The 13,093-nt window shown below is 36.9% G+C and overlaps 1 protein-coding gene across 1 annotated transcript in view; it reads left to right on the forward strand.

Annotated features, from left to right (window-relative positions):
- CACNA1D (calcium voltage-gated channel subunit alpha1 D) overlaps nt 1–13,093 on the forward strand; it is a 242,030-nt gene that overhangs the window by 171,565 nt on the left and 57,372 nt on the right. Inside the window, 3 exon segments of the mRNA XM_088134184.1 lie at nt 1,037–1,195; nt 3,129–3,239; nt 6,532–6,615. Of these exon segments, the coding sequence (XP_087990310.1) occupies nt 1,037–1,195; nt 3,129–3,239; nt 6,532–6,615 (354 nt within the window).

The raw sequence follows: 13,093 nt of genomic DNA on the forward strand, positions 1-13,093 counted from the left end.
AAGAGCTTTCCATTCCTGTCTGTCACTAGAGGAAATTAACTTAGTGTCAAAGAAGGTAAGGAAAGGCCTTATCTTCAGGCAGGAAAGGCTGTATCTTAAACAGCAGTTTTAAGATTGTTGACATCTCCCTTGAGTATGTGGGGGAACATCTGGGTTGGCAGTTTTTCCCCATGAATTCAGTCATCACCAACCTACTCCTTTAAAATACTCTCTCAGCCCAACTCACCTTGCAGGGTTGTTGTGGGAAAAATAAGAGGAGGAAGGAGCATTAGGTATGTTTGCCCCATTGAGTTACTTATAAAAATAATAAAGGTGGGATACAAAAACCTAAAGAAAAAAATTGAGGCTCCTTTCTTCTTTCCTGCTCATTCAGCTCAGAATCCTGGTGCTTGTAGTTAGGTATCCCATCTTGCTGGGACACGAAGGGATATGCTGTGAAGGCCTTAGAGCCTTTCCCTCCCCATCTCCCTCCCTCCCTTGACCATGACAGTACTGTGGCTTTTAGGGATTCAGCATTTCCCTGCCTATTAATTTGCTTCTGTTCTGCTTGTGGCACAGTGAGTGGAGTTGAGGGCAAGTCTTTTGTCCATTCCTTCAACAAGTGGCAGATAACTTTGCTTTGATTTACTTATCTTAATAGGAAAGTGTTAAGTTAATACTTGCTCATATTTGTCAAAGTGAGCTTGTCTTTAGACCCGTGGTACATAAAACTGTGTTTGCACAAAGAGAGATTATGAGGTAGTTGCTAAATAGTGATTAATTTTAGATTCTGATGATCCAGAGCTACAGGCAGGAAAGCCAGTTTTAAGCATTGAATTTAACAATGCTTAACCACAGTCTAGTTCTAGGTGACTTTTCCACTATATGTTTGGAGTGCATCTTTCCTTCTGGCTCTGCTTATGTGATCTAACTGTTCATATAATGGAGCTGTCCACTAATGGATTTGCTTCTGAAATAAAAACTTGAATCTCAGACAGGCAGTTCTGGCCTACACTGCAATTCCTGTTTATGATGTTGACATTTCTACTGTTTTCAGCGTCAGTGTGTAGAATATGCTTTGAAAGCCCGGCCACTGCGTCGATACATTCCGAAAAATCCTTACCAGTACAAATTCTGGTATATGGTGAACTCTGCTGTCTTTGAATATATCATGTTTGTCCTCATCATGCTCAACACCCTTTGCTTGGCTATGCAGGTAGGAATGAAACAAAGTGCCACTTCTGAGTTATCCTAAGGAAATTGGGTATGGCCATTTTATTTTACAATTAGTTTTATTGATTTATTGTTTTATTGATTTATTAATTAAGATTAATAAACTTATTTAGAATTACCCTGTATTTGTTTATTTAGAATTTATTTAGTATTATCGTGTATGTTATAGGCATTTCCTCCAGATCAGATTTAGGAATGCTGCAAGATGGCACAGAGAAAAGAGCAGAAAGTACCCTTGCACGCAACAGTGGATTTCATCTGTGGTTTTGGAATTACCATTTTTTACTAAAATCTTAAGAAAATTATTTTTAATTATAGTTTTATTATTTACAAGAATATGTTAAGTCATGCATCAGAATCAAAGTGTCTGCCCTATGGACTATGGAATAAAGAAGGGTGGATGCCATTTGCTTGTATCAGTTTCAACTTATTTCATGGCAAATTGGAAACGTGGAGGGGTACCAGTACTCTATAATTGTCATCAAATTCTCCAGGCTTCCCTATAACTGTTCAGAAAGTCTGTTCTATAAGGGAATTTTTTAAAAAATAAAATACTTCCAATAAAACTTTCTTGCCTTCATTCACTAGAATTCAGGATTGGACATTTAACTGAAGTGAGAGTCTTCTTGCACAAGAACATGGAAACAAAATTACAAGCCTGAGTACCCATATTGAGGACCTTTTAAATTTCCCTACATAACAGCAGTTGCATGTATTTAATCCTTGCATTTGAAGCCAACATTCAGTTGTGTGCTGCTTCTCTTCAACCCATCCTTGAACAAATGCTTAACCATTACAGTGAGATACACTGTCCAGGTTCACATTTCATACTAAGCCACCATATTTGCTTTGGGGTTAGCATGTTCTGTGAACCCATCCATGGGTGAACAAGGGGAACAAGCACTGAAATGAACATCACAATGTCATGACGCAAAATCTACCCTTTGCATACTTGTCTGCATCCTTACCACACAAGTATGAAAAGGCAGAGCTTATATTGTGATATCACAATGCATACTTTGTCAATTTTGCCTCATTTTGGCTAGCTGCAGGCATCAGTGAACTCAGCCACTGTGGTTTGTAAGCCATTGCTTATGGCTTAGAAGTATGTGTGAATCAAGCCACTGTGCCTTAGTCCACAAGCCAAAATGAAAAGAAACTGCATTTTAGCACAACATATGAATCCAGCCAATTGCCAGCATCCAGTTTAACTGTGGTCAAAGCTAGTCAGTTTCCTTTCTACTAGTTTTACTTGAATTCACATGCTATGCCAAGTCACAACATTATTCATTTGGTTTTAGCTTGGTGCATTTTTGTGAATGCAGTCGTTATGGTTTCTAAATGATTGATATGTAAATCCAGGCATTGTGATTTCTTTAACAAACAACATGATTTGGTTAAAAGAAATCATGACTTAATGTGAAACTAGCTTTTGAGAACTGCCTACAAATCTTGTCTGAGAGCAAACTTAATTGGCTTATCATATTTAATGTCAATAGTGATTGATCATTTTAAGGAGCTGGAGGTAAAGAAAAATTAGATCCAGGTAAAAGGGTATTTTAATCAGATATAGGGGTGTCTTAATAAATTGTTGGGAGCAATTATTTCCTAGTATTGGGAGAAATGACATCCTGCTATTGGGAACAGTAATTTACTATGATGTCAATATGTTATTTCACAGTAAATTTAGAAAAATTAGAAAAAGAGACAACAAATAATAAAAGCTTTATCAAGCTGGATAGCTGGGCAGCAAGAGACTGCCATAGATTCTCCTTGTTGGGTATTAAGAACACAGGGTTTCATACTAAACTTTTTAGTATAAGATTTGGTAAGTGATAGAGATACGTTGTTTTGTTTATTTGATTGTCTGAAAGAAAGAGTTATATTAATATTCTTCTCATTTGTTTTATTTGTAGCACTATGGACAGTCTAAACTTTTTAATGATGCAATGGATATTCTGAATATGGTGTTTACTGCAGTATTTACTGTTGAAATGGTTCTGAAACTCATTGCATTTAAACCGAAGGTAAGAGGTTATGTATGGTTTAATTAGCATTTCCTTTTGGTTGCTTCTTATTAATTTACAAGTATTTTTTGCTTAGATCGACACACAAGTAAGATAGCATAGGTTTTCATGGCAAATTATCAGAAATATCTTCACAGAAATGTTAAATCTGATAACAGTGTTTATGCAACTGCAGCAAATAAAATGTAGAAGCATTATTTTTTTACAAAATGTATTGCTTGGTAATATACAAGTAAGGAATATATTAATGTAATAAATTCACTTCTTTTTCTTCAGCCAGTTCTAAGCTTATATTATATTCCCAAACATATTGAATGTCGATCCCAAGGCATGTTTGACCATTGAAGTAGTATAACAGAAAGCAATGTGGTGTCCTTGTCTCAAGTATTTCAGAGAATTAGTTTGTAGGTGGGCACTGACACATTTGGGAGCAGTACAGGTTAAGAATGGTTTGCAGATGAACAAATGGGTTCCAGCAAATTAATATGACTGATTTTTTTTTCAAATCCAGTAGTTTAACATTCCCAGTTGTTATTCAAATATACCAATATTTGGATGTAAGCTATCAGACTATGATCTTTCTTATGGATCCAATCTAATCCAAGGCTTTGTAGATGCATAGTAGTTTCAGCCATTTCTCATGTGGTCAGTTGTACTTTGAAGAAGGAGTGAGACCATGCCATCTCTCATAACCAATGATAATCCAGTCTTCCAATATCCACATGCTGAATGGAAGAGGACCTCCATTAGAAGACACGCTGTTCCACATAACGGCACCTGTGCAATCCAGATGTCTGCTGAGCCAAGAGTTTCAGTAGCTGCTTGAACCTAGGAATTCTTTTCCAGATGAACATGCTCAGTTCACAGATGTCAGTGGGTGGGTTTAACCTTGCAACTTGCCATTGAGGGTGTGGGGGACAACATCATACTTTATGTTTCAAGCCATTCCACTATCTGTTTTCCAATAAAAAAATATTTGAATACCATAGATTGTTTGCAAAGTTCGTGAGGTCATGAAAACCAAGCATTATGTAACCAAATATGGAATTATTTTCCCTTGCCATTTTGTATCAGATTTGTGTGCCAAAAAAGAAAAGATACCTAGTAAGTAATTTCATCATGGGTTATTGCAGTGATGAAGGCTATGAGATGTGTGATGCAAGTTTACTTGCTGTGACTTGTCCATATATTGCATTTTCCCTTTTCCAGAATCATTTTGATTTCTTTTACTTGTGTTTTTATTTGTATTTGCTTGCTTTGCCCCTACACATTGCTGAAAACAATATTGAGCATGCTGGTGGGAAAGGTGTGCCATAAGAAATCAATATGTGACACGCAGTTTGATTGATTGATTGCAGTTTAAAATTCCAGCAATCTTCTAGTAACTCAATAAGACAGGGGTCCATTCAAGTATTTTTCGGTTAAGGATTGGCAAACATTTTAGAGTGCCCTTGTAATGGCCGATGTTCTGCTGGAGGCGCTTTTCAGTTCCCTCTATGTTAGTGTGATCTTCTCATGATCAACTTTTTATGCATCTGTCTGGCTTTTGGTTTCTCCTGAATTGTGCTGAGCAAACAATACATTTTGTTTCAGTCACTAAGCACATGCTGCTGAGACTGTAGAGATCAAACAACTTAGATATTTCTTATTTGGAAATGTCAGTTCTGCAGGCTTGTTTTTTATTTTATTACCTATTTTCAGGACTTAAAGAGACACCAATAGCATGTTGCAATTTGGAGTCATTTTAAAAAAAGACTCTTAATGAGCCCATACAAGCTGCTTTAAACTGCCACAGTGTTTGAGTGTTGCCCATTAGTTTCACATTCATCTTTATTATTTCATATATTGTATGTCAGATTGACTTCCTTTAATTTTTAATTCATCTTGGGCATTAATCATACATAATATGGGAAGGACCATAGTTTAGTGCTAGAATACTTGCTTCCATGAAGATCTGTGGTTTAATCCTTAGCCCTTCTAGATAAGGCTGGAGAAGTTTCCTCTTGGAAACCTTTCAAAGCTATTGGTTAGACAATGGCTAAATTCATATCACATAACTGACCCAACCTGTTTCTACCCAGAGAGTAGCCATCTTTAGGAAGGTCAGCTACCACAAGAGTGTCTTTGAAGCTGTCAGTCCCTGACATTTTTTTAATGTTATGGGAAAATGTTCAAAAAAAAAAGAAAGATCCCCTGTAGTTCAGTTGGCAGAAAGAATTGGGGAAGGCTTATCCACCCCTGCCCTTTCACCCCCTTCTGTGTGTCTGCAGTAAGTGGGAGTTTAAAGTAAAAATGTTAGAGGAATGGAGTTCCCCCAAAAGCTCTATTCTGCATGGCCTCTCCACATATGGACTTCATGCCAGCAGCAGGAAGAAAAGGCTAACCATCTATTCCATGTTCACATGATAAAACAGACTGGAGGGCTTTGTTTAACTCCAAATATACCAGCTCTGTTTTAGGTTAAAGCTTCCCCTTTCTAACCTCATGGCTGACTGAGTTTAGGTGTTTTCACAGCATATTAACCATTAACCCTACCAATGATGAGTTAAGCATGCCATGTGAACATAGCCAAGGTTAAAAAAAAAATACTGTGATGGAAAATGGTCTGACGCTGTATAAGCCAATTTCCTGTGTTCCTATCTACGTGGTGAGATTTGGGGTTATTCTACTTAAAGTAGAATTCTACACACAGGTTATTCAACACTTCTTTACTTATGTTTGGTGTTTCAACCAATTACTTTGCAGAAGTAAACTGCATAGAAGCATAAATTTACATTTAGATTTTAAGATTCTCCCCTGAATTGTCATGCCCATCAGGATTTTACATAGGTAGCCATTCTCTCAGCTGAGAGAAGCTATCAGGTGTCAATGTGTATCCAACAGCTTAAGCTTGAGTAGGCAAACTGGTGCCCTTGCACAACGTCAGTTGGATGGGGCTTGTGATAGTTGTCATCCATAACTATAACTACCTTAGAAGATGTAGTTAATTTGTAGTGAAGTCTCATTGGAGCAGTGTGGCATGCAGATATTCTCTGCTCATACTGCCAGTACTCTGTGTCCATATTTACAACATAAACCATCTGCTGCAGAATTCTGTTGGCATATGGCAGTGGAATCATGTCACATATAAGCCTTCCCTTCAGTAGGCAATATTGTTTATTCTTTCCTCATGAGATCACAAAATTTTTGTTTGATGTAATTTCTGTTTATGAAGAAGTTAAACAGAAGTATGCAAATATTCTGACATTTCATATGTAATCACAAACATTTGCACCCTGCCTGCTCTGTTCAGGGCTATTTTAGTGATGCCTGGAACTCGTTTGACTCCCTCGTCGTTCTTGGCAGCATAATAGACATCGTTCTCAGTGAAGCTGATGTGAGTATCCCCCAGCAAAACACCTGCAGTCCCACTGCGCTCTCTCTCTCACTCTCTTTTTCTCCCCCCCCCCACTCTTTCTTTATCTCTCTTCTCCCTTCCCCCATTTACTCTGTTATTTGGACAAGTCACAGAACTTTGGATATGGTTCTTAACTCCGAATGCAGGCCAGTCATAATTCATAGTTTGCTTCCCACTTTCTCAGATTTGAGATGGAAAGATGCAGTACTGGTACATTGTGTATCTGTGTTATAACACTGTCCTTTTCTTCTCTTTCTTTTCTGTTTCTGTTTTCTCGTGCTTCTGAATGCTTGTCCTAACAGCACTATTTCACTGATGCATGGAACACTTTTGATGCCTTAATTGTTGTTGGTAGCGTCGTTGATATTGCTATAACCGAAGTTAATGTAAGTAACCCTGTTCTCCCCACTACAAAGTAATGGCTGTCCATTTAGCATCAGAGCAGAAAAGAGTAGTTTAAAATTAGTGACTTATATATCCTTTCCCCTTCTACTAAGAGATGGATTGTTTGTGTATTGTGTGAAAACTGCAGTTCTATCATTCACACAGTAATACCTGTGGATTGTGCCCCAAAACTAGAAGAGACATCATGTCACTAGTCACACATTCCTATGACAAAGATTTCTAATGGAAGTTGAGATATCACATTCAAAAGACCGTACTGATCACTACTGGACAACATAGGTTTCCTCAAGCGTTAAAGCACCTAGCTATCTCTTGCAGCTGGTTTGGGCACAATAAGTGATCTGTTCGATGGGTCACAGGTTGAATAGGCCTGGTTCAGTTTAAGCTGCTATCCATGAGATATCTGTATCACTAGCAGAGAGCTGTATTTGGGACTGAGGGCAAGGGTGGAAGAAAGCCAAGAAAATTACTGTAGGCTGTACTGCAAATACAAAAAATGATGTATATATTGTCCAAGTTTTAAAAATCATATTTCCCAACTACCTTACAAATTCAGTGAAGATGTTTTATAACTAGAATTTTAAAAGTTATCATGAAGTATTATTAAGAATTAGGAATATTCATGAAAATTTAAATTCAATCATGTGGCTAATAGTCTCCACAGGACCTGATGCTTTTATCAAAACGATGAAAGGAACATTGTACTGTTGTGACACAAACTCTATTCTTTTTGGACATCTGTGCAATGTCACAGTGCCTGTACAAAAGGGACGATGCTTGTGGTGCAAAAGCACAATCCTGCTTTCATCATTTCCCTTCACCCCTACCTCCCTACCCTTTGACCTTCCTGCAGACATCTCTGGGCTAGATTTGGCTTCAAGGGTTATAAAAAGTGCAATCGTTTAGTTTAATTTAGTTTAGTTTAGTTTAGTTTAGTTTAGTTTAGTTGTGTTGTGTTGTGTTGTGTTGTGTTGTTTAGTTTAGTTTAGTTTAGTTTAGTTTAGTTTAGTTTAGTTTAGTTTAGTTTAGTTTAGTTTAGTTTAAGCAGTTTTCCCTCCCTTTGGGACACTTCCCTCCCTTTGGGAGATTTGGCTATATTTTTAGTGCAATTGTGGTTTTAAGTCCTACAGTCCCTGGGTGGACATCCCAGAGGGTATATAAAACAATGCCAATCTCTCTTCTGCTCAGTTGAAAAGAAGGTGGTCCATAGATAGAGGGACACATCTATCCTTGCAATTCTCCTTGGTGAGAAATCTCCTTTACCTTGATGCTTTGTCAAAGTGCTCTGATGGTGATAAAGTTAAAAAGTTGACATACTGTGACATACTTTGAATTGCCAGATATAAACACCTCAATTTCCATCAGTATGCCCCCCAAACAGGGAATAAAAACATCAGCTTTGGACTCTGACTCGTTTTTTAATCTTGGCAAGACTTGGATTTTTTGCATATATGTTGTTTTTGTATTCAAGAGGCACATAGAGAATACTTCACCAGCACTGCTTTTGTCAAAGTCACAACTAATTTTGCACAACAGGTACATAATTTTTGAAGATTTCACTATCAGTACAGAATGAAATATTCTTTCTTTGATACAGCAGAGCCTGCTTACTGTTAGAGTGTAATGCTCAGCTGTAAGTTTTTCAACATAAATGCCTTCTTTTTTAAAGATAGTATCTAATTATTTATAATACTTCAGTACCATTCTCCAGGGGAGCAGTGTACTAAGGGCAGAGGTACTAAGGGAGCTCCAAATTACTTTATTATATATTTTTAAAAAACCTCTTTCTTAAGTGTTCTGTTATAATGCTATTTTATTCTAATCTTAAAATACAAATATGTGGGGAATTCACAATATTAAGTTTGTAATGATCTTAGTATAGATACAATTTTGGATAAGCTGTTTAGTTTCCCTTTGCTTCATCCTTGATCCAGTAGTGCCTGAAATTTCCTTTAGTGAATGCCTAAAGCTTCAGGAGCACTCAACTATATCTGGATTTGGAGGCATGCTAATATGGCAGCTGATTTGTACAAGTGAACTAGCTGGTTTGTTGAACAGGAGTAGCCCATCTTGTGAAGTTTGACTTCTTTTTATCTCTTATTTATTGCATCAAGAAGCAAGATCAGCCATTAGTTTCTGAACTCAGTGTTATACACATCTACATATCATAAAATGTGGATACAATTTATCTATTATATTTTTTATCACTATGTTTTTCCAAAGAACTCAAAATTGTGTGAACGGCCTTTCTTTCATTATTTTATCCTCATACTGTAAAGAGAGTTGTGACTGAAATATTGTGATTGACTCAAATTAATCCAGTATTAAACCCAAAGCCCCTAAAGTTTTGTATCCTGCTCTTGAAAGAGATACTCAGACAAGAGATTCAGGAACATCTAGGGTATAGTCTATATGAATTGAAAGTTGATCTCAGATTATTTTCTGCTGGGCAACAAGGAGCTAGAGGACTAGTATGGATGAAGAGGCATGAGCATACATATGGCTCCAGGAACCCCTGTTTGGTTCTCCAAGTGCTAGTTGACTAATCCAACTAGTCTTTAAATGTTTGCCTAATTTCATATGTCTTTGCAGTTGTACAAACATGTGAATAATGAAATGTATCTCCTAGACATAGTAAACATGCATAAGAGTGGGAAAAATATACTCTGTATCAACTGATGAAATATATTGAAGAGTTATTGCGATTGTACATTTGGCATGCTGCCAATTGATAAATCCTTCCAATACTTTCAGTTACCCTTAAGATGTACACTTACAATTCTTAAAAATCTGTATCTGTACAAAACCTGGCCATACATAGAGGTTCTTATTTCACTTTATTATAGCTTCTCCAGAAGATACTGACCTGGTATAGAGTATGAAGAAGATGATCTTAAAGGATATAGGCAAGAACCATTGTATAAGCAAAGAGGACTAAAACATTCCTTAAGTTCTGGGGAAGCAAGGTAGTATTCAGAAGAGACTCAGGCAGGCTTCTCCCTGATTCATTGGGATATAAGAGGGAGGAAAAGTTCGGGTAGTCCTTGCTTACTGACTGCCTTGTTTAGCAACTATTCGAAGTTACAACAATGAAAAAAAAATCTTTGCAACCAGTTCTTGCATTTATGAACATCACAGCATCCCGTGGCCATGCGATTGCCACTTGGACACTGTAACCAGCTTGTAACAAACAGAGTTAGTAGAGAAGGAAGAAGTAAAATTGTAAGTCACATGATGTTTTGCTTAATGACCACAGGACTTCACTTTACAACTGAATGGGAAATAAGGTTGTAAGCCCATCACGGTCACATGATTTTCCACTTAGCAACCATGGCATTTAGCGACTGAGTTGCCAGTCCCGATTGTGGTTGCTAAGCAAGGACTACCTATAAAGCACTGTTGTTGTATACTCAATAAAGTGTAGTTCTAGTCCTCCTATAGAATCAGTTTCCTGATCTGATCTATCCTGAAAGGCTAACACCTTCAGAGAAAAATTGGGGAGATATAATAAGGAACAGGTAGAGGAAGCTCTTGAAAACTTAGAAAACATTTGCATGGTCTAGATTTGCTCTTTACTGTTATATATATTGGTATGATATTTATATGTCAATGTTAGATATATTTGTATGAACTGAGGCAGACAGTCTAATTATACAACAACCCTATAACGTAAATTTGTATGACAATAACCAATCCTTCAGCCACCCAGTAATTTGCATTGCCAGTTAACAACTTGATATCGGTTTTGTCAATCTAATGGCCATATTGTCTTGGAATTCAGAAAGCTGCAGTCCCAACTCATCAGAGATTAGATGGGAAAGGTGGTCTTGTGTCATTGATCTATTGAGGACAAATGCATCATGTTTATTTGGGGCAACTGCTTATTTGATATAATTGATCAAGCAATAATGAACTTAACTGGCTATAGGGAGTAAAGAAATGATATTGACAGAGAAATCCAGGAACAGTTACATAGGCAGAATGGGCTGAAACATTTTTTAAGTCCATAACAGCCAGAAAACATTCAGAAGCAACTCAGACAGAAGTCTCCCTAATTCATTGAACTGTAAGGAGGAAGAAAACGTATAGCACAATCAGACTTGTGAGATTGTTATTATAGCCACTCTCAATAAAAGTAGTTTTAGCCTTCTTGTGGAGTTGATTTCCTGGTTTGGACTATCTAGTGGGGCGGACACTGGTTTTCATGTTTCTTTTATTTTTAGGAGTGTTTAAAGGCAAGTGAATACAAAATGTCTGTTAAAACCCCTAACATTGCTTTATTTGCTTACATTTTGACTGAAAGATATTTCTCATCATGTACAGACCCTAGTTCTAGTCATCTAAATGATTCATTCTGGATTATACACTACAGGCTTATGACTGTGAGTTATTTATGAACTTTATGTTCTAAAGTTGAGAAGTATAATAAATAGAAAATTTATTTTACACTGTTTCCCTCTTGTTCTTGGACAGCCAAGTAGCTCTGGTTGTGCCAGATTTCTGAAACTAGTATTAGCAATTAGTAAATCACTTGGGAAAAATTAGTCAAGCATTTTGAAAAAAAAATCATTATGGAGCATACTTATCTTTATAAGAACGTATGGTAAAATTAACATGTTATAACTGAGAACCAATTTGGATGGCTACTGTAGGGTGCTTCAGGAGCATGTTCATTATGCATTTACACTGCCTGATTCAAAGGAACAAATTTTAAAATCAAGGTGATATGGAAGAAAGAGGAGGTTCATTTTTTTTTTAATGCTATTTACTTTGACTGATGGATTATCAACACTTCATAAAACAGAGAGGGTTGTTTGCTGTAAGACATGATTCTTGTCAAGCTAAAATCAAAAGGAAGGCTGTTCATTGCCAACAAAAACAGACTTTTTTCCTTATACAGGGCAGCAAGTAACCCCAATCCCAAAGTATGTATATCATGTGATCAGGATCAAGAAACATCCTCTTGTTTTATTCATTTCTCTTCTCTTTCTTCCTTGGTCACAATTGGGTGATGATATTTCATGGTGCTTGACTGCCTGTTATTCCAAAAAGCATGGACTGTTTTCTACATGACAACTCTTTGAGTACTTGAAGACAATTATTGTGTCTCCCCATAATCTTCTCCAGATTAGATACTTCCAACCATTGTTCATATTTTTTTCCTCCCAGGATCCTTATCATTCTTGATTTCTCTCTCCTGGACATGTTCCACTTTATATGTGTTTTCCTAAAATGTAGTGGCCAGAACTTTATTCAACATGTGCTCTGAACAATGTGGAACACCGAGGAACAATGACATCTTTTAATCAAATAAATAGGCTTTATGTTTGTTTCCGGTGTTCTCTTCTGCATTGAGGACATGACTAGATTTCATGGGCTAAATTACAGGAGGGTAGATTTCATTTGAAAGTTAAGAGTAGCAATAAGAGGTTAAACAGTAGAATCAGTGATTACGGTGGGTGTGTTATTTCTCTGCTGAGGCCTTTCAAGTATGTTCAGCTCTGGATTTATTTAACTTTAAAAATTCTGTGCCATCTTTCAAAATTATATTGTGATTGTGTGCTTAATTTATATCCCATCTTTCTACCCACAGTGCACTCAGGCAGGGGCAAGATGGCAGCCGCAACTGTGACAGAAGTCCTGCCCTTTTATACATGCATTGCATTCACAGCTCACAGAAAAAAGGACAGTGTTTTGGTTACATATTTGCAAATGCCGCCTTGACATTTTTCACGTGTGCACACACACACCCACACACCACAGAGGCCTCTACACTCAGGGAAATAAATGTTTTATTCAGAGAAACGACAAAGGTTTTAAATTCAATCTAATATTAAACTGAAAACAGAAGCTACAAATATATACATTCAATCAAAAGTAAAATAGGACACCAGATTGGAGAAGAGGGGTTTTATATCTTTTAATTTTTTTAAAAAAACAGAATAGGTGGGTGGTCACCTAGAGGCATATCTATCTGTCTGTCTGTCCTTCCAAACAAATGTATGTACCTATATGATATCTATAAACCCAGCAGTTTAAAAAACATAAAACT

This window comes from Python bivittatus, unplaced genomic scaffold (assembly GCF_059951505.1).
Source record: "Python bivittatus isolate LINGU-HERP-01145 unplaced genomic scaffold, Pbiv_v1 ctg000080_np1212, whole genome shotgun sequence".
Lineage (NCBI taxonomy): Eukaryota > Metazoa > Chordata > Lepidosauria > Squamata > Pythonidae > Python > Python bivittatus.